The sequence below is a fragment of the Rhea pennata genome, chromosome Z, assembly GCF_028389875.1.
Source record: "Rhea pennata isolate bPtePen1 chromosome Z, bPtePen1.pri, whole genome shotgun sequence".
Taxonomy (NCBI): domain Eukaryota; kingdom Metazoa; phylum Chordata; class Aves; order Rheiformes; family Rheidae; genus Rhea; species Rhea pennata.
In genome coordinates, this window is record NC_084702.1 from 82,321,808 (window position 1) to 82,343,513 (window position 21,706).

At 40.1% G+C, this 21,706-nt stretch overlaps 1 protein-coding gene across 1 annotated transcript; it reads right to left on the reverse strand.

The window, feature by feature from the left end:
- Positions 1–1,688: 1,688 nt before the first annotated feature.
- Positions 1,689–20,418, reverse strand: LMAN1 (lectin, mannose binding 1). The gene is made up of 13 exons (XM_062600128.1): positions 20,190–20,418; positions 18,646–18,800; positions 18,449–18,556; positions 16,500–16,561; positions 15,687–15,786; positions 13,899–14,022; positions 13,050–13,108; positions 12,318–12,450; positions 11,044–11,237; positions 10,861–10,931; positions 4,866–5,019; positions 3,841–3,962; positions 1,689–2,109 (listed from the first exon to the last, which is right to left on the reverse strand). The coding sequence occupies exons 1-13, from the start codon at positions 20,416–20,418 to the stop codon at positions 2,073–2,075; spliced, it is 1,548 nt and encodes a 515-aa protein (XP_062456112.1). The 3' UTR covers positions 1,689–2,072.
- Positions 20,419–21,706: the final 1,288 nt, after the last annotated feature.

The following is a 21,706-nucleotide window of genomic DNA, read 5'->3' on the forward strand; positions in this document are numbered from 1 at the left end:
AGAGAAACACATGCTTCCTCCAACCTGTACTTAAGAGCTGTTCCTCATTATGCCAGATACACAGACCTACTTTTCAGAATACAATTGTCAGCCTCTCCATACAGAAGGTCCTGCAAAGCCTGTTGTGAGAGAGGGAGTTCTGTTTAGGTGTTGCACTGATGCAGGAAAGCTAGAGATTGAAAGGAACACTGTACATTTTCAGAGCATTTTAAGACAACACATTAAATTCAGTGAATACAGTCAGGGTTGCAATAGTTTAGATTCAAGGCACCTGTAAATATCTGCTGGTGTGAAAAGAACTGAATGAATAAATACCCATATGTTATTGTGGTTCTCTGAAGGGTTCTTTATTGACTTCCCCTATTTATTCAGCAAGATTAGCTTGAGGCAGTAGTTTCTCCAATTAGTACAGCAAAAGAAGTCTTCTAAAGTTCAGAAATGAATTTATTAAGCTATACCACTTACAGTGTACTACATACTGTAGCTATATGGATAGGTGTGTAGGTAGTATCATTTTATTAGTATAGCACAGACATCCACTTTCTGGACATTCTGTAATTTAAGTAACAAAATGTATTGCATAGATTCATCATTTCTCCAAATTGTCAGGCACAATACTAAAGTGTTCTTTATTACAGTGAATTTGGCAACATGTATTGCACTCCAAAGGAGTAAAAGTCATCTTTGATTCTAGATAGTTTTTGCAGGTTTACAGAGACTCATAATTAAAAGCAAAATATTCTGATGTGCTTGTGCATTTTATAGAATTTAAAAATTCTATCCCAACTCTACAAACAAACAACTCAAGGATAAAGTTACCACAGACATGTAAACAAGGTAAAATGAATCTCTTTCACATTCCCAATTTGGGCCACCTGCTTTGTTTCTTTCCTGAAGCAAATTTCACATGGTAAGTAATACAAAAAAAAGTGTTCAGTCTTATGCTCTTGATATTAAACCAGGAGTTGATGCACAACAGTGGTTCTGCAATAGCTACTGGATTAATGAGCACGTCTGGGGCAACAGCTTGTGAAGAAAATGGGTAACACTCAATATTTGTAGTTCAGAATACTTGCTCCTTCAAGACTTTAAATCAAAGCATCCGTATTTGATTCAGGAAAGACACAAGACAGCTTTATAAAAGTAAAGCACATTCTCAGATTAAATATGCCCTTAACAAAATCAGATCTGAAGAAGTATAAGTCAATGTTATCTTTGCTGAAAAGTTTCTACAAATCTCTAAACAAAATTACAGACAATCTTGAAACTACTACAAAAAAAAAAAAAAAAAAAAAAAAAAAAAAAAAAAAAAGGAACACACACACACCCCCACAATATACCCAAAGAGACTACTTGATCAATGTTTTCTCTCACTGCCTAAAAACAAAACTCAAAATAGGGAGATAAGCCTCTGTTTGCTTATTCTGCATTGTTTGCTTCCAATACCAGATACCAACAGTCAAACTTTTAAAAGCCTGTCTTTGCGTCCACATATTAAAACATTTGTGAATCTACATTTCGTAAGAGTTTGAATTTACTAAACCATTCTAAAACCATTAAATCCAAATGGCAAAGAAATGAAACATCTGTAACAACCTTCTTCCCCCCAAAATAGAGAAGTGTGGTTCATAAAAAAAGAAAGAAAAAGAAAGAAAGAAAAAGAAAAAAAAAGTCAGGATACTTAGGGGTAGACTTTCTGCACATATCATCAATTTGCAATTTTTATTATCAACAACTGCCAAAACTTTGTGTTTCAATTCTCTCTTCTCAAATCTTCACAAAAACCCGGGGGAATATCATGCTTATCTTCCAGTATTTATCAGAAACTTAGCTCAAAACATAGACCTAGATAAGGTTCACAGTCTTACCCTACCTGGTATTTGCTCCTGTACTTCCCGGTCTGCTTTTAACTTTAGTATTAATGGTTTAAACAATAACTCATTTTGTTTAACAAAATGCAATAATTTACAATATTGAAGTATATCAAACACTAAAATTTCCCTCATTTACAGAATTGTGTAATTTTCTGTGCATACATACTGCTGATATGTACACACAAAAGGAACAAGTCATCAAAAGAACTTTTTGGCTGCTGCTTCTTGTTGACTCCTGAAAGAAAAAGCAGAAGAGAACTCATGAAGTACTTGAAGAGAAAACTAGCTGACTGGTTTAAGAAATGTATCCTTTTTTAAATTGAGATAGAAGATTCTGCTCTTTTTCCACAGAGATTTAGGGGAACCAAATATAAACCACGTCACAAAAATACTGTATTGTATTTTCCACTCTCAAAAGCATTGGAAGCATGATTACAGCTCCAACTTTGCATCAGACATGAAAACAAAACATTCTGGATAGATGCCATCATTTTTTTTCCTGTTTTCTAAAGCTTCTCAGCATCTGGTTTGCCTAAAAATCATGACAGAAGAGGAAACATGCAACCAAGCAATCAAAGAATTTGTTTACAAATGGGATTTCCTTTTCTCTTAGACAAAGAATATATTCATTTTCTTAATTGGTACAAACATCATGGCTCAATCACACAAAAATGCTAGAATCACAATGGCACGAGAAAGAACCGAAGGGGACTGGATCCTCATTTATCTTGGAAGCCATCTTTCCATTTGACAAATACATAGAAAATGCACTCTCTCACCTTGTGGAGAAGCAGAGACACAATAACACCCAGTGCTATCAGCAACTGTCCTCTTAAGTTAATACTAGTTATCCTTCCACAGAGGCAACAGTGTTTTCTTTGCAGAGCACTGTAAGCCTTTCTGCCTTCTGCAGCTGTTTTGGTCCCTACTCCTTATTCTGTTGGAGGGCTGGGGGAAAGGAAGACCACCAAACAAGCAGATACTTATCCTTGAGAGTTCCACCACCACCACCAACACAGTTTTAATTTGAACATAATGACACCACAATGATGAGGAATAGAATATAGCCAACATTCAGCCCAATTAGGTTTTGTTTAAAAAAACCCCAGATGCTAGCAATAAACCTTCACTCCTCTCCTACATAACACAGTTTTAGGCAAGCCTGACATTAATTTAATGTATTTTCCTCAAAATATTCCATTAACATACCACCACAGGGTTTGAGCCTAGAATGTAGCTGAGAACCACAGGGTATGTATCATATGAGAAGTTCACTAAGGAATTTGCATTTGTCTTGTCAGATGGGATAAATAGTTTGTAACTACAAATAGCAAAAAGAACTCAAATCTCAGATTACCCTAGGCTTTGTTAACCTCTTAAACTCCAGCAAGTCCAGCAGAGGACCACAAGGATGGGAAAGGATTGAGGACATGCCTCAAGAGGAGAAGATGAGGGATCTGGGGTTGTTCATCCTGGACAAGAAAACGCTTTTGCACTCTCCCTCCCCCATAAACTATCAGTAGCTTTCCAATACCCACAAGGAGGTTCTTGAGGAGACAAAGACAGGCTTTTTACAGAAACGCACATTATGAGAATGAGAGATAAGTCAAAGCAAAACAGTGTATATCTAGTGAAACAGTTTCCCACTAGATATACAGGTGAAAAAAAACAACCTTCCTTCATTATGCTAATTAAATAGTGCAAGAGGGGTCTGGAGAGATGATGGATTCACCATCCTTGGAGGTTTTCAAGATCTGACTAATATAAGCCTTAAGCAACTTGGTCTCAATTCAGGGTTGACTCAGCTTTGAGCAGAAGGTTGGAATACAGACCACCAAAGGTCCCTTCCAACTTGAATGACTGCTTGTTTAAAAAAAAATAGAATAATCATACCATTCCAACTGCATATTGAGTCAGAACTTCCAAAATAATTTCTCCTATTGTCTTCAAAGAAAAACATACTTACCTATACATGATATAGCCAATGAATAACACTGTTTGCACTGCTACAAATATTAAGAAGTGCACTGTAGATAAACAGGATGGAAACGGCGGCAAGTCTGGACATTTTGATTTCTCATTAGATGGCTAGAAAAACAAGAAAAGTAGTATTTGAGGAAAAAAGCAAACAAGTCAGATGTCATCAAAAGGTTTCTATTTAAAAAACAGTAACTTTTCAACATAATCTAGAATTAGAATATGAGCAGGAAATGCAGAGGAAAAATTGACAGCTACTTTGTGAGAAAGTCATGATATAACTCCCTGCTTCACTTTTCCCTTTCCCCTTTATGTTTTTCAGATAAGCTGACTGACGTTAATCCAGGGGATATAGCGGAAAGAATAAATCTCTGGTAAATTATCCCCAAAATTAAAAAGCTTGTATGTGAGCATCATAAACAATTTCAGTTTAACTGCTACTTAGGCTAAAGCGCTACTGAATGTGTAAGCATCTATCTTTCATACTCAAGAGACTTTCAGCAGAGGCTAGGATTCCCCTGATTAAAGCTCTCTTCTGCACAGATGCTGCAAGAGTCTTCTCTGTAAAGATTTTTCAGTGTCTAACACAAGTTAACTTATACTGCAGTTTTTCATTCATTAAGCAGGCTGTGTTTCCCAATTACTTGTTTATTTTTACAAAATGCATAGGAATTTAAGTTATAATAGAAAATCCTACTTCTGCAACTTGTGATAACAACCATCCAACAGATTCAAGAACTACGACATAACAGGGCAAGTACAGAAGAGCACCTAGAAAGCCTAACTGCTTGACCTCAATTCCACAGGCTATTAGATTAAAAATCACAATCTTTGTGCAAAACTTCTCATCAAGACAGATCATGATGATAGGTCAAGGCAAAACAGTTTTAGTGAAGCAGCTTAATGAAGGATTAATAGATCAGTAAATTGCACACGGGCTCATCTCAGTCTTTTACCAACGGCCAAATAAAGAAGTACTACAGCCACACTTCACACTAACAGCACACAAATTACCATATTTCGTTGTACTAAATGCTCAATGTCCCTCTTTACTACATGAAGGTGTTCTTTGATGTCATTGAAGTGCTGAGTTGTTTCATAGACTCCAGCAGCAGAGCCAGGATGTTGAGCTCCACTGACCAAACTCAGCATGTCAGATACGGAACTTCTGAAACAAGATAACAAGACATCTTTCAGCATAGAACAGTTTTTCGTACATAGCATCTAAGCTGGACACATTTTAGCCCATTAAAATTCATCTGAAGTATGTAGTTTTCCCAAAAGGAAAGCACATTGCTTATATGTCAAGAATATCTATGAAGAAACAGTTACTTAACCAATCAAGATTTTTTAAAAAAAAATCCACACACAGTTTCAGTTTGTACAGTGGATCACATCCCAAAGTCATACTGAAAGCAAAATCCGGCATATATTCTGTTATTAGACAACAGCTTTGCCCGACTGTTTGATGAAGTCTAAAACAAGTAGTCTGAATCTGAGGCTATGGCCAAGGCTTTAGGATGAACACACTATAATGCAATCTTTCAAGAAAACTAAAGGCTGTTCCAAAAAAAACAAACAAAAAAAAACAAAAAAGCCCAGTCGTATAAGAAATAAAGAAGAGGCTTTAGGGATAAGAAAAGATTTAGATACATTCTTGTGTCATGATTACCATTTGAGAAACTCATTTCCTTTTTGCATTGTCATAATACTTAATACTGTCTTCACATGTATTCATTTTGCTGCTACAACAAATCAAATTAAATCCATAAAAAGTTGAGGCTCCATTGATTAGTTTAGCAAGAGCAAAACTAATCAATGGGGGAAAACATTTAATCTCTAATCAATATGTTTATATAATTTTTTGCTCCTGTGATGACTCTCTTCAGTTGTAAAGAGAATTACACCAGAGCTAAAATATTTGTCATGTGAATGTTAATCTCTGTTATTAACAGAATACACAATCAAAATGTATGTCTTTGGATTTCTTTTTAATTTACTTAAAACTTTGTTTTGTTCAGATGAGAGCTTACTTTGATACCTTCAAGGTAAAGGCCTTGCTGATCAGCTCTAACTTTCACTTAAAGAAGGGTAACCTGGCTTGAATACAACTTTTTGGGTCACTGGAACAGCAGTACTTAATCACATTTATAAGAGTGTTATATAAAATTATATTATTGAATTTTTAATTCGCTCATATTCATAGTGCAAACCATAAGTTAAGCATCAAAACTTAAATGTTAAAAAGTAATCTTCATAAAGGCTCATCCATTCTTAAGCTTTGTATCAGTTGCTCTTCATGCCATTAAATTTCAACTCAGTTCTATTAGAAAAAAAAAAAAAACAGGAAGAAAAAACTATGAATGTTTTTATTTATATATAGATAGATAGATATAGATATATTTTTTATATATATATAAAGTATATATATATATATATAAAGTATATATAAATATATATATAAAAGCACTATGTCGGCTCTCTAGAAGTAAAGACTACAAGGCATAGATGTGTTGTTAGATGAGTTTCACAGCAGCTGTCTCTCCATTTTGACAGCTATGTAGCATGTTTAAATTGCCTGAAGCAGCTTCATACTAAATCAGAGCTACACACTGAATTAACCTACACTTCACAATTTTATCAGGCTGCAGACACACTACTTGAGCAAACTTCGTAATTATAATCTCTGCTAAATGTTGGATTAACAATAAACTTCTCTTCATTTTGAAGATTACTAATTTTTCTCAGGAAAACTGCAAACATGCAAATCAATTTAATATACTACACTTCCGCTATTCTGCATATTTTCCACATATGAAAGAAAGCTCTCCTCACTTTCAGAACAAAAAGATTCAGGAACTCTCCTTTTGCATTCATGAAAGCTCAACCTCATTCCCAGCACATGCCAGAAAATCAACCACTTTCCACAATTACATTTCCAGTAATTACAAACAATGTACTGCACTGTAGGCCAGACAGTCATGAATTTCTCAAAAAATTTCAGGATTTAGCTTCTTAAGTTCATTTTTAATGATGCAGAATTACCCCCCAAAACTTTTGCTTGCTTCCACAGGCCACTGCAAATCAAACTCAGAGGATCTCTCCCCAGCTTTTCTCATTCCATAGTTCTAGTTTTGGATCAGTAGCATTTATACGTGCAAAATAATTGCAAAAAAAACAACCATGCTGAATTAAATTAGCATATACTTCATCTAGGAATTTTTTTAAAAAATTTATTATTGTCACTATATAGATCTGAAGTAAATCGCTTAATATTTACCTGTACTTTGAATTAGGGTTGTAATAGCCTATTTTAGGAGAAATTTTTCACTCTAAGAGGGTTTTTTTGTTTGTTTATTAAATAAACCTGCAATCTGTATCCAGTCACCACCAGAACCACTGTTTAATAAAATGCTGATAATAATTACATCCATCCACATCCATCGCATTGTTTATTTTCCCCACAATTTTCAGCATTAGAGTACGATTATATGACCCTTCTAATACAACCTCCTATATAACGAACCAAAATCTGCAAACCCACCTTCCCACAGACTGATTCACTCTTGTTATTAAAAGCAAAGTAATTTCCCTAAATAGACATGGTCTATATCAAATTTAATTTATGTTACTTTTGCATAAACAATATCATGCAGTTAAGTTTCTATTATATAAACATGAAAGATTCTTCTGTAATCAGATGATTAAGAAATCCACAAATCTTGACAAGAAAATTACTTAGTAAGTCCTTTTCCTCCGGGATGACCAACAAGGCAACAGCGGGCTGTTCATTTCTATCTATAAATAAAACATTTCTTTAATCTAAGAAAAATATTAAGATAATGTTACGCAAACTCATACCTAATAAGTAGTCACTAAAAGGGCAGACTGCCAATGTTAACAAGAAAATCTAATTTGCTTGCTAGATATAAAGATTTGTCAAGAATATTAACATAAGAGCTTTCCTGGAAGAACAAGCGCAAAAAAAATGGAAGCACTCTAATCTTCACTCTACAAAAACCTGACCTACTTAAATGAATCACAAGAGGCTGCCTTTGAGCTAGTACTGAAAAAACCCACAACTGCTTATACGCTACAACATGAAGTTATAGGAATTTTCTCTTTCCTTAAACCAAAGATAATGAATGCTTGAACTACTGCAAATAAAGAGCTATAGTAACTTTAAGAAATTTCAGCTAAAAAGAACAATTGTAAAACATTATTGATGCAGTACACAAACTTTCCTTCTAAATAGAGGATTTTTCTGAGGTTCATATATTTTACCAGTATATAACCTACAAGGTTAAGTTCTGTATGTCAAGTGGTTTGATTAGTTTTCAAAATGATTTTTTGAGAGATATGCTGTATATTTTCAATAACTGCATCTTAAAAAGCAAAACTATTAAGCCCATAGGGACACGTACAAGTGTCCCTATGATACCAAAGTTTCCTGAGTTAACTGGCAAAAAAGTCTTCTGACAAAAGAATATGACAGTCTTAACCTAGTACAATTAGATTCCAACACGTTACGTACAACTGTCACACAACCGAATTCGTTTAGGCAAGAAACCAGGTCTGTAACTGTCAATCTCTAATGTGATTGCCTATGGCAAAAAGTACTGGTGCATCAGACTTCACAAACAAATTTAGGCCATAAAATATCCATTCTAAGAACAAAAATTATTCCTAAATAACAAAATGAGAGCATGCAGCACTTTCGTAAGAGATAGGTACTTTCATCACAATACAGTTTTAAAACATTTTACTGTTTTAATCTACTCTACAAGAAATTAGGACAAGATTAATAAAAGGGTCTACACAATACAACGGCACACGGGAAAAAGAAAACCTCTACCTTCATTAGACAATATAAGTGAAAGTAATTTAATACTATTGTTCTTCTCTGTATAACATTTTTATTGTGCAAGTGCCATAAGACAATTTCTCTTATCTAACAAATCACGGAATTTAGTCATAGTCAGATTTTTCAGCATGTCCAAGGATGGAGACAACCTCTCTGCGCAACCTGTTCCAGTGTTCAGTCACTCCCACAAGAAGAATGTTTTCTTAAGGCTAAGTGAATTTTCTGTATTCCAGTTTGCACCCATTGCCTGTCATTCTGTCACTGGGTATCCCAGATAAGAGGCTGGCTCAGGCTCCTTTACCCTCTTCCCTGCCTTCAGGTAGTTACACTCATTGCTAAGACCCCTCTTGCTCCCCCTCCCTTCCAAGGGAAACAAATCCAGCTCCTTCGGCCTATGACAAACGCTCCAGTCCCTTCAGCATCTTTGTGGCCCTTTGCTGGACTCACTCAAGTATGTCCACGACTTTCTCGTACTGGGAGCCCAGAACTGGTCACAGCAACCCAGGTGTGGCCTCACCAGGGCTGAGTAGGGGTGGGGGCAATGGGGGAGGGAGGGGAGGCAAGAGAGAAGGAAAAAATAAAATCACCTCCCTCAACCTGCTGGCCTCAATCTCCTCCTAATGCAGCCCAGATGCATTGGCCTCTTTGCTGCAAGGGAACATTGCTGACCCGTGTCCAACCTGGTGTCCACCAGAATCCCCAGCTCATTCCCTGCAAAGCTGCTCTCCAGCTTGTTGGCTCCCAGCCAGTACCAGTTTAAGGGGTTATTCCTCCCTAGGTGCAGAACTTTGCCCTTGTTGAATTCATGAGGTTCCTCTGTACGTATTTCTCCAGCTTTTCAAGGTCCCCCTTCTACACGGCAGCACAATCATCTGGTGCATATCAGCCTCCCCTCCCAGTTTTGTATAGTCTGAACTGGCTGAGGGCACACTCAATCCCACCATCCAGGTCATTAATGAAGATGGTAAACAGTATTGGCTCCTGAGGGATACCATTAGTGACCAGCTTCCAACTGGATTTTCTCTTGCTGATCACAATCCTTCGAGCCTGGCAATTCAGTCAGCTTTTTCTAATGATTTTAGTCCTCCTCCCAACCCCCACCCCAAAATTCTCAGAAAGTACTTCAAAATACTTTTCAAGCATTCCAGGTTAAGAATTCCCAGTGAAAATGGAAATTGCACTTTTTTGAGAGAGAGGGGACATTAAGTAGTTTCCAGATCTGGCCTTTGTTTCAAATGCCTTAAACAGACAACATTCTTTTAAGAACTTCATTAATGAAGTGAATCATAGGGCATTTTTTTTTGTTGTTATTTTAATTACTCACAAATTTTGCTCTACAAAGGAAATAAGACCTCTCCAATGCTTTTATAGATCTGGGAATTCTTAGAGATTAGCATAGAGCAACTACAAATAGTTTCTGTGGTATACAAGTGGAACATAACAAATGTGTGCTTTATGCAGCTGTAGCAAAAATAGAAAGAAATCCAAAAATTTAGTATTTTATTTATGTGTCTAGATAGTGGAAAGAAGAGAACTTCCTCTTAAAAATATATCAACAACTCTACTGCCTGCACAGACATTTTCATTTGGGCAGAAGTACTTCTCAGAATTACCTACAGGCCTTAATAGGTTTGTGCAGGCTTATTTACAATAAATATCTTTACGTGAGTGTTTTTATGTTATCATTAGATCAAAAGAATAGATAGGGTGTATGGACAAGATACTCCAAAACAGTTTTTGTTTTGTTTTGTTTAGCTCACTGGCTAAAATTTGACAGTGCTTATGTTTACATTGTTAACAATGCCCCAAAAATCAGAGGAAAAAGTTTGTGAGGTAGCAGGCTATTATATCAGCAGTTCTATAGAAACTACCTGTTCCTACAGACTCTATACTTGCTTGTTGAGGTTGAACTTCATGATAAATGAGGCAAATTGTATACATGTATGCACACATACGTGCACACACATACATACACACATACTTTTTTTTTTAAATACTGAACGTGAACGTACACAGTCACCACTAGGGAACAAACACAGACATTTTAACTTTGTCAGAAGTCTCCTAGTGAAATAATAAATGGGATTAAAAAGTAGAAAATATTACAAACACAAAATAAGTCCTTAATATTTAGAAACTGATTACCTCATTTCATTCACTTGTCTAAGGACCTCTTCTTGAGTTTTCACAACTGTATCAATCTCTTGCTGAGAAATCTGGGCAGGGGAAAGTAGTCAAAAAAAAAGTCAACATATCTTGGGAAAAGTAATTGATAATGCTTTTGAAATTAGGCTGAGCTCTCAACTATGGTATATTTTTGGAACTCACCTGTCCTTGATGATCTGGAACACCAGCTCCTCTTTTGGCAATCTCATCTGTCACTGCAGAGACATATCTCCTCTGCTCATCCAGAATCATATCTAATTGTCTATTAAGCTGTTTGATTTCAAGATGAATCCGATTCTGTCCTTCAAAGATTTGCCTCAGTTCACGATCACCCACAGTTTCAAAAAAATCATCCGCTGATGAGAAAAATTGAACAAGTTTTTCTTATATATCTATATGCATTCCTCATACGTTGCATTTGATGATTTTTCTTGTACTTTAAAGTTACCACATATACTTCTTCCAGTAAGTTAATATACTACTTCTGCAGTGGCTATTTATCGCCATTGTCAAGGCTAAAGATACCAAAATAGGATTACAGCAACTTAACAGAGAAAACCACACACACTCAAACCCAGACTCCACCTTACAGTGTTCCTATTCTAATGCTCAGATAACGTGAAACATAAAATGCAGGTGACAGCTGTCTTTGCATAAACTAGTATCCTATTAATATCAAGTATCTCTCAGAATAGATCTGTAGGTATTAAATGACAAACTTTTTTTAAAAGTAGCTTGAGACAGAGAGGTGACTTTGCACATTTTGAAAAAGTTTTTTCCCAGCTTCAACAACATAAGAAAAGCCCCAAAGACTTTTTGCCACAAAGACAATTATTTATTAACGATACAAGGCTGGACAATATCTTAGTAGGACAGTATTTCCAACACAGAGGAAGTTAGAATGGTATAGGGCCTCTACAGCAAGACAAAAAAAATTAATGCAGGAAAGAATAGTCATAACTTACCACTTACACTACAAAAATTAGTTTTCACATCCTGAAATTTCAAGTCTAGATGCCTAAAGTACATTCTTCATGCATGTGCATTTAAATACAGCTAATTCAATTCACAAAAATAAGAAATAGCAGACCAGTAAGATTAGCTTTCAAATACATATTCAAATAATCAAAAAGCCATGCTCCCTTAATCATCACTTTACAAAGGGCTACATGACTTCTCCCTCCTACTGTCCAATACAGATCCTCATCATTATCATTAAGTTTCTTTTCATACGTTTTATTCTCAATCCAGACATGACAAAGGGATGTTGTATTTCAGAAAGCCCTTTGCAAAAGACTAAAGATTTTTTAAATAAGGTAAATGACATCAGTAGGAGCTTAGCAAGATTAGCATTTCACAGTATCAGGTCCTAGTTTGGAGTACCCTGAAAAATATAGGTTTTCACTGACAACTGAAAAACTGCTCAAATAACTTGCCTGGCTGTCCTTGCACATCAGGATGTTCCTTTTGAAATTCCTCTTTCTTTTTATCCAGTTCTTGCTGAAATTGTTCAAACTCTTCTTGATACTTCTCTTTATCTTTTTGAGGAATTTCTGCATCTGATGTAGGCTTTAAAACATTATCAAAAGGAGAAAGATTTTTATTACTATCAATCAACAAAGCTCTCAAAGACTCCTACAAGACTCAGCAAGGCTGTCTAGATTTCAGATTTGAAGAGAAATATCAGATTAGTGGAGCACATTAAAATTAACTTGAATTGAGGAATCAGAAGTTTCCAAGGAGACCCACAGCTTTTTCCTGATGCATCACTTTCTGTGACCATAAAGAAATTAAGTCTTTCAAGGATAAGTAATGCTTAGCAGCATCTAACTGTTTTAGAAGAATAGGAAGCTGAAAGCAAAAACAGATTAATTGTCTGAAGTATAGTGTATAAAAGTATACTTTTAGTTTGTTTTCTTTGTATGTTTTGTTTAAATTTAACAGCAGGACTCGTTTTGTTGATTCAGTGTTGCTTCAAGAACTCTAGTCTTGAAAATATAACTAAAACACTACAGTATCAGGCTCATTTTTCCAGAATAGATGACAGTACAGCTGTGGGCCAAAATAAAATAAAACAAAGCTAAGTATTATCTCAGAAGAAATGCCATAACACGGTGCTACATGCAAAAATACACAGCTTATTTTACTGCTTAAACAAAGATACTCACTACTTCCTTGCCAGGTTCAGTCAGTTGGAAGGTCAGGAAAGACAGGACATCGTGGTCATCTGTATTTACAAAAAAACAAAACACAACCAAAAAGTACATTGAATAACTTTTTAATTGAAACTGCTACAAGTTATTATTTTTATTCATTCCTTTCAAATTTCCAAGTCAAGCCTGTACTTGCAAAGGATCTCCAGTCAATAGCATTCTCCCAAACTCATCTCAAATGTTTACAAAGCAGGGAACAAGACTACACGATGACTCTGTTGGGACAAAAAATGTAGTTCTGCTCTGGCCAGTAAAAGGCCTGAGCATATCAGTATTCTGGAAATGGGTGAGAATCAGCTACTCTATTGTGCACCAAAATCAGTATAATGGATCAATACTAGTAGTAAAAAAGCTCTTTTACAAGCCTTGCAAATCTCAACACAGTTTAGTCCAATTCTGAACATTTTCCCCTACCTAGAAAATTGATCTCCACAGTTACTCAACAGCTTTAGGGTACAGCTGATTTAAATCAGTTTAAGCTCACACGCAATTTACGTAACACATGTAGCAGTATCACATTGATGGCTCTGCAGTTTGGACAGTTTTTCATTAGGTAGTAGAAAGAGGTCAGTAATTCATTTTATCTATGCCAAACATTTACTGTCAAGGTGGACCAGGTTTTTGCTCTTAAGCCAGCGACATTATCCCACACCAAACATCTTATCATTGATAACAAGGTTCACTGAAATTTTAAACATCAGTTGCTAAACAGTATTTTACTAGAAACTTCAGCTGTATTTATCCTCTTATTTTGTAGCTTACCTAATACAACACCCAAACAAATTCAGTGAGGAGCTATATTACCTGCAAGTCCCCCTGTGGCTGCAGATATTCCAAAATACCCTTGTGATGGCAAAATCATATCTTCCACTCTTGCACAGAATTCATAGTCTTCTTTATCTGGAGTAAAGCCATTGTTAATTAGCACCTGGAAAGAAAAATGCATGTAATTTTTACTGCATAAATCCATTTGTGTTAATTGCTTTCTCCATGTACAGCAATGGACAAAAATACAACTTACTGGGCAACCTAGCAGCTAATGCTAGAAACAAAAGATTATTTTCAAAAATGCACTTTCAAAAAATATAAGCGCCTTTGGGGCAGCATAGCTTAGCTCAGTTGGTTAGAGCGTTGTGCTAATCATGCCATGTGGGTTCAATGCCACTTGTCTGAGGGTTGAACTAGATGATCTCCAGAAGTCCCTTACCAATTCTATGATTCTGCCTTATTTAAAAAAAAAAAAAAAAAAAAAAAAAAAAAAAAAACCTCAACATTTTCTATTCTTTACTTAGCAAATATTGTATAAAATTCAGAGATGTATACAAAGGTATTCTCTTCAGTTAGGAACAGCAGCAAAATGAATTCATGTGTGGAAAACTGATCAAGCTCTAATATTATCAACTTTAGCTCAACAAATCCCTGACCTGACTTGCAGAACACTGAAGGTCAGTCGTCCATTAGGGATACGTTTGTGTAAGATACTGGCCAACACAGACATTCGGCCTAATCTAGCAGAGTCGCTGTAAATGTTCTTACTTTGACTCTAAGCTTAGACAGATTCTCTCTTCCTCCATAGATGCATTCACAGAACTGCTATGGTTAGCAGCACTGTTTGGCTCACAAGTTCCTAGATAAAGCATCAAGGACAAGGCACATATAGGGAAGGAAAGGGGGGAAAAAAAAGACAAAACACACACACACACGAAAACTGAGTCTCAAGTTTTGTTTTCATTCACAAGTAACAGCCTAGACCATTACAACATAGTACAAGGTCCATCTTCTCTTAGATGCCCTCATATTTACTTTTAGAGAAACTTTTACTACAAAATGACAGATGTGTGTTTTAACTGGCTAATACCTATGAATAGCACGTTTTCAGCAGATATCAGAAGCCAGAAAAGAAATATTTCATGTGTCTGAGCCCAGCAACACATATTTTTCTGCCCTTTCTTGGACAGCCCTCACAACAGTCTGAACAGTTTTTAAGTAGTCTTGAGCACTCCCCTAGACTAGTGATTTTCCATGTTTTCCAATATTCAAAGCCCTGGGTTTTTTTTTTGTGTAGGTGGGAAGCCTCAAATAACAAATTTAAATCTACTATCAGTGAGCTTCATTTTCTTAGTCACATTTCAGGCATCTCCTACAATCAGTCGACAAAGCCTCAGCAACTCTCAGACCAGCATGAGAAATGCTGTTCTAGTTCAGGGGCTGCCCAGCCACTTGGAAGCTCAGGAACAGATGCTGGCTTTAGGACACCTCTACAGCCCAGCCAACAGCAACAGAAGGGTCTAAGGATATATGAGTACACTAGCAGGACTGACCTGTAAGTAACATCAAAAGATCAAAAACTAAAAGATCAGCAATACTTAACAAAACAGCTCAGGAAACTACAAATATACCAGTATAACTAAAAGAATTTTTCCAACATTTGAATGTACTGCATTTTGCTCCAACTTCTACTGCTGAGCACAACATTTTCAAAAATACTGCAGTTAACATATGGGGTTATTTGGAGTTTTGAAAGAATTACAACAATCATGCACTTAAAAAGCAGAGAGACATGAGTTATTACATTATTCCAAGAGTACTTACAGTCAGTGTTTTTAGGTAGTATGTAATCTTTGCTCGGACAGGATAGGGTTTGTTACGAAAGTCCCTCTGACAGGATGCCAGTGCTTGTGTGGAACCATCACTATGAAAGACGATAACTTGTATAAACCTATATCTTATGATTTATTAGCTAAGACAAAAAGCATCAAGGTATCAGTAAGAAGCACCATACTAACTTTTCAAATGCAAAACCTATCTCGCAAGCGCACTGAGCTTTTCTAAAGGTCTGAGATCAAAAGTAGTAAGCTAGAAACATCTCTTCTCAGAGAGTCCAAAGAGATGCTAATTGTGCTGCTGTCAATAAACCCTCAAAAATCAAAATTAAATGAATATACTTCACTAACAAGGAATCAGATTTCAGCTAGTCATTCTTGGTAGTTAATAGCAGTGTAAGAATACCAATAAGTAATGAAAAGGCCAAAAATCTGGACCTCTATTCATCCAAGTTCACACATCCTTAAGAACACATTCCCTTTAAATATCTATCAGATGCTCATTTCTGTGCTGCTACTGCCAAGACAGTGTTTTAATAAAATAAAACCTCAAATTTAAGAAACGAAGATGAACAACAACATTTTATATATAAAAAAAATTTTACAATTTTTTCTTGAAGAAAGAAAATCTATGCTTTCAGAATGCAGTTTCTCATCAGTACATACTAAATACTGCTATTCCAATGCATGGAACAAATTACCTAATTTTATTAATATTTGTGCAAAGAAAACCTAGAGTTTCACAAAACATTTCATCCAAACTAAATACGCACCATTAGGGTAATATTGAAAATAAACTTACTTCTGATGGTCATAGAGAAGTCTTCCATTGTTGCCTACAACAATCACGCTAGGATTGTTCTTCTATTAAAAAAAAAATGAAATGATACCCAAAATCACTGACAGCCTTTCTGCAATTACAGCATATAAAGACATAGGCTACAGAAACACTATCAGGTGTTTATTCCTATATAATCTTGATGCACAGAAATAAAAGAACTGAAATAGCTCTGTGTCAAGCTGTGCGCTTTGCAAGAAATGGCTACATTCTTTGTACAGTTAAGGGTAAAAAGTAAATTAAGTTCATGGATATACTACTAATTACCATCACTTGACAAGTACATAAATATTAAAATCATAGTGAGGAAAAATATCTAGTGAAGAAACAGATCTTAAAATTAATAGAGGAGCTGGTATACCTGACTTTGATTACTTATCACTGAGAATAACAGATGAACAGACAGTGTATTGGCACTCTGCTGATTCCACCACAGTTATTAGATAACCCTGAGGAACTAAACAAGCTCTGTTGAATACACTCCAGGTTGTTTAAGTTACTAAGAGGTGAGAACGAGCTAAAACGATAATGACAGAATAGATGCGCATCCGGTTGCCTCCGAGCATTTAGGAAATGAACAACAGATTTTACAGGAACACAGATTTTCAGAGGTAATCTTCCCCCCCCCCCCCTTCAAAACTTAAAGTCATTGTAAGTCATCGTAAAAGTTAAAGTCATCATAAAAGCTTTGCAGTTTTTAAACCAACATCATAATTAGGGTTCTTTAAGCTGGCAGTACTAGATGAAATCCACTTCTGGATGCTGCGTATCAGGCTGAGGACCAGTCAGAGCCTCAAACATCTCCCTCTGAATATACTGAAAGCAGTAGCAAGAAGAATTTCTCTATACTAGGACTGAAGAAAGTAACAAGCGGTCATTTAAATACTGGAGCTCATAAGACTTTTTAATCCATGTCAGAACTAATACAGGCATGAGATAGATTGTTGTTTTGCCTAGAAGCGGCACATCACCACTTTCAAAAGAAGTGTTTCACACCACGCTGACTGAACGTGTCATAAGAGGAGTCCCAGTGCTATCAAAGCTTTGGCAAACAGCATTGTCCACACATAACTTTTAAAAGACTCCATATTCATGCCACAAGTCAGAACAAGGGGTGGGGGGGCAGGGGAAGAAAATTCTAAGATAATTCTTTGTAAGTTGAGCAATGTTCCAATTCTATATCTTACCTTTAAGAGTAAAAACAAAAGTTCCCTTCAATTTTTAAACATTTTTATATGAAGTTTGCTGTATACTGAAAGAGAACTGTAAAAAGAAAACTTGTACACCTACAAAAATACAGACGAAACATCCAGAAACAAGCTGAAGAAGTACAGAAAAAGCAAAACAGACCACCTATATATCATTAAAGTTACCCAGGATCATTTTGGATGGTTGGAAAACTAAAAATCTGTAGTGGGCATCTACCACCAAGTTACTAAATTTTAGATTCAGGAAAGAAAAGGAAAAAAGAAAAGAAACTTTCATCTCATCTGCTACAAAATTTTTGCTGCATAACTGCTGAAGATGGTTTTGTTCCAAGAAAAAGAGCATCCCTGAAGAAAGACACAGAAATTTGTATTTCCACAGAGGCATATATTGATGCAATATGCTTCTTCCAAAGCATAAAACTTCAGATCTAACAACATTTCAGACTGTGCACAGATATTCCAAATTTCAGCTTGTACACCATGTCAAAGCTATTTCCCCTCCAAACCCAACAGATGAACCAATATACAGTGGAAATCAACTTATATACAAGGGTTTGACTTTCAGCAATATTTATGTGAAAAAAAAGTCTAGTTCAAATTCTGCAAGATGGCATATTTAATTTATCTAGGTAAAAGATGGAGAAAAGGTTAAAACAGGCAAGAAATTCATTTACAATCTTTACAAGAAGTTTGCTTCCAACTAACCTTTCCATCATTGTCAAAAGAATCAAAGAAGACTCCAACACCATTCCATTTATCAGCTGCCCCAAAAACAGGACCTTCCAAGCCTTGTTCTTCTGTAAACCAGATGGCCTTTTTATAAAGAACAAGTAAGAGTCATAGGTTAAGATTCACTTTTTCATACTATGCTTATTTTTTAAGTTATATCAAATTCTTAATACCAGTCCATCAGCTCCAATGCGGCCTCTTCCTGTAACTCGAAACGTCACCTCAATTTCCCAGTATTCAAATAATGATTTGTTCTTTGTCCATACTGATCCTCTTTGGCTTTTCAACGATGTTGTTATACGAATCTGATCTGCACTTGGTATGGCATCTAGAAAGCAGAGAAATCAACACTGAATATTCAGGATAACATGTTATGGCAATTGCTTGGCTAGTCAACTAATTAACCCTCTAAATTTACAAAATCTCCTGGTGTCCTCAGCTACAGGACTGTTTTCAAAATAACTTTATAATAGAGAATTCAAACAGTTATGAATTAAAAAAGAAAAAAGTATATCCTACTTCTAACAACTTAATTACTACTGTTTTACAGAGGACTTATTCACCTGCCGTATGGGACTAAAACGTACAGCTTAGATAGAACATTTGTCTTGCTGTTTCAGTAATACTTATTGGGAAAAAACAAGCAAACCATCAAACAAAACCCAGAAGGTTCATTTTCCTTCCATAAGTGTCCCACATGATTTTTGCAGGAAGTCACTGATTTTTCATCTTGCTCTTTAAAAGAGATGCAGTGCTGTAGTTTCCAGCTTAGCAGTTCAAGAGAATAATGGGGCATAACTGCTGATACATGCATTCACTTGTATTAAAATAACATATACTTTGGGGATCATCTGCTGGCAGAGGGAAAAGACAGCTAAGCTAATCTATGGACAGTTGCTTTCCTGTCACTTGTAGCATAACATCAGAAAATTTTCAGAGCCAAAACTTAGTCCCTATGCCCATGAGCTAACCAAAATAAATTCAATTCAATTCAGTCAAAAAAAAAAAAAAAAAAAAAAAACTGCAGAGAGGCTATAACAAAGCTCAGCGCCCCGGATCAGCGTATTCTACAAGGCAGAGCCGGGGCAGGGTTCTGCAGGAGTTCTTGACACCTCTGGGAGCCCGGTCAAGCCTTCAACTCGCATCGCAAGCGACACGTAAGATGCAGAAACGACGCTGAACAAGGTGTCTGCCGAGACCTAACTTCTGCTCGGAGTCGTTAAACGGGGAAACACAGCACGGCTTTCCCCGCTGCTCTCGGGGCGGCGCGGCGGGCACGGGCGTCCGCCGCCGACCGCAGTGACACATCAGCGCTCTCCCCGCGGCGCGCTTGGCGGCCCGGCCGCCGGGCCCACCGCGCCGGCCGCAGCGCCCGCGCCGCCGCCCCCGGGCCCGGGCCCGGCCCCGCGGGTCCCGCCGCCGCCCCCGGCCCCGCCATCCCCGCCGCCCTCCGGGCCCCCCGCCATCCCCGCCGCCCTCCGGGCCCCCCGCCATCCCCGCCGCCCCCGGGCCCCCCGCCATCCCCGCCGCCCCCCGGGCCCCCCGCCATCCCCGCCGCCCCCAAGCCCCCGCCGCCGCCCCCGGCCCCGCCATCCCCGCCGCCCTCCGGGCCCCCCGCCATCCCCGCCGCCCCCCGGGCCCCCCGCCATCCCCGCCGCCCCCAAGCCCCCGCCGCCGCCGCCGCCGCCCCCGGGCGCGGCGCCCCGCCGGCACGTACTGCCAGTGTGCGCCCAGAACGGCACCGTCCCGTCCGCCTGCACCAGGTGCGGCCCCTTGAAGCTGTACTTATACTCAAAGCGCCGGTGCGGCGAGGCCGCCGCCGCCGAGCCGCCCTCCGCCGCCGCCGCCGCCTGGCCGCGGGCGGGGGGCGGGCGGCCGAGCGCCAGCAGCGCGCCCACGAGCAGGGCCGCCGCCGCCGGGCCGCGCCGCTGCGCGCGCGCCGCCATCTTGGGCCGTGCTGGGGGGCGCCGCGCACAGCCAACAGGGCGCCACCGGATTGGCGGCGCGCGGGGGCCGGGCAAGGGGCGGGGCCGGGGGCGGGGCCGCGCAAGGGGCGGGGGCGGGGCCGGGGGCGGGGGCGGGGCCGGGGCCGGGGCCGGGGCCGGGGCCGGGGCCGGGCGGGCAGGGGGCGGGGCGGGGGCGGGGCAGGGGGGCGGGGCGGGGCCGGGGGCGGGGCCGGGGCCGGGGCCGGGGCCGGGGCCGGGGCGGGGCCGGGGCCGGGGCCGGGGCCGGGCCGGGGCCGGGGGCGGGCGGGGCGGGGCCGGGCCTTGGCCGGGGGCGGGGCCGGGGCCGGGCCGGGCGGGGCGGGGCGGGGCCGGGGCCGGGGCCGGGCGGGCCGGGGCCGGGGCCGGGCCGGGGCCGGGGCCGGGGCCGGGGCCGGGCGGGGCGGGGCCGGGGCCGGGGCCGGGGCCGGGGCCGGGCCGGGGCCGGGGCCGGGGCCGGGGCCGGGGCCGGGGCCGGGCGGGGCGGGGCCGGGGCCGGGGCCGGGGCCGGGGCCGGGCCGGGGCCGGGGCCGGGGCCGGGGCGGGGCGGGGCCGGGGCCGGGGCCGGGGCCGGGCGGGCCGGGGCCGGGGCCGGGGCCGGGGCGGGGCCGGGGCCGGGGCCGGGCGGGCAGTGCGGCCTGCCCCGGCCCGCGCGGCGCCGGCACGTCCCGCCGCCGGGGAGGAGGCGGTCCGGGCGGCAGGTTCTCCGCGCGGTCCTGGAGCGCTGGGGCTCCGCAGCGGGCTGCCGCCGTTCCGGGAGGGCTGCGGGGGCGTCAGAGCGGAGCAGAGCGGCGCGGAGCCCTGGTCCGCCGCCATCGTTCGTTTGGCAATAACTTGGAGAGTAAACAAAACCACTAGCCTTGAAACAAGTCTCTCTTACGCACCCGTATGCGTAAACGAGTCTGAAACTGCCACATAAAGGCACTAGCACAGAAGCAATCTCCGCGTTACGGGAGCGGACGCCGTACTGCGAAGCTCTGTGACGCTGTGCAAAATTGCCTCAACCTGTAAGTAAGTAAAATAGAGCTGCGCAGTTACTCCTAGGTATATCGACTCACCTGCCACTTGGCCGATGGTGCCTCCTTGTTTTGTCTAAAGCCTCGTGGTTATTTCATAATTGCCGTGGAGCATTCAAATCTCCAGGCTGCCGGACAGCAGTCCTCAGGGAGCAGGATTTCCCAGATCACCGAATGGTTATTTCTTCATTAGCGTATTGTCAATAAGGAAAACTCCGTTTGCATAATCACTGTGT

What these genes read in the sequence shown, in the direction of transcription:
- LMAN1 (XM_062600128.1), bottom strand. Translation starts at nt 20,418, where the DNA reads ATGGCGGCGCGCGCGCAGCGGCGCGGCCCGGCGGCGGCGGCCCTGCTC. An exon ending in GCATTGGAGCTGATGGACTG is followed by an intron (nt 18,557 to 18,645) that starts GTATTAAGAATT and finishes CTTTATAAAAAG; the next exon opens with GCCATCTGGTTTACAGAAGA. An exon ending in ATTTAGTACAACGAAATATG is followed by an intron (nt 3,963 to 4,865) that starts GTAATTTGTGTG and finishes TTGTTTTTCTAG; the next exon opens with CCATCTAATGAGAAATCAAA.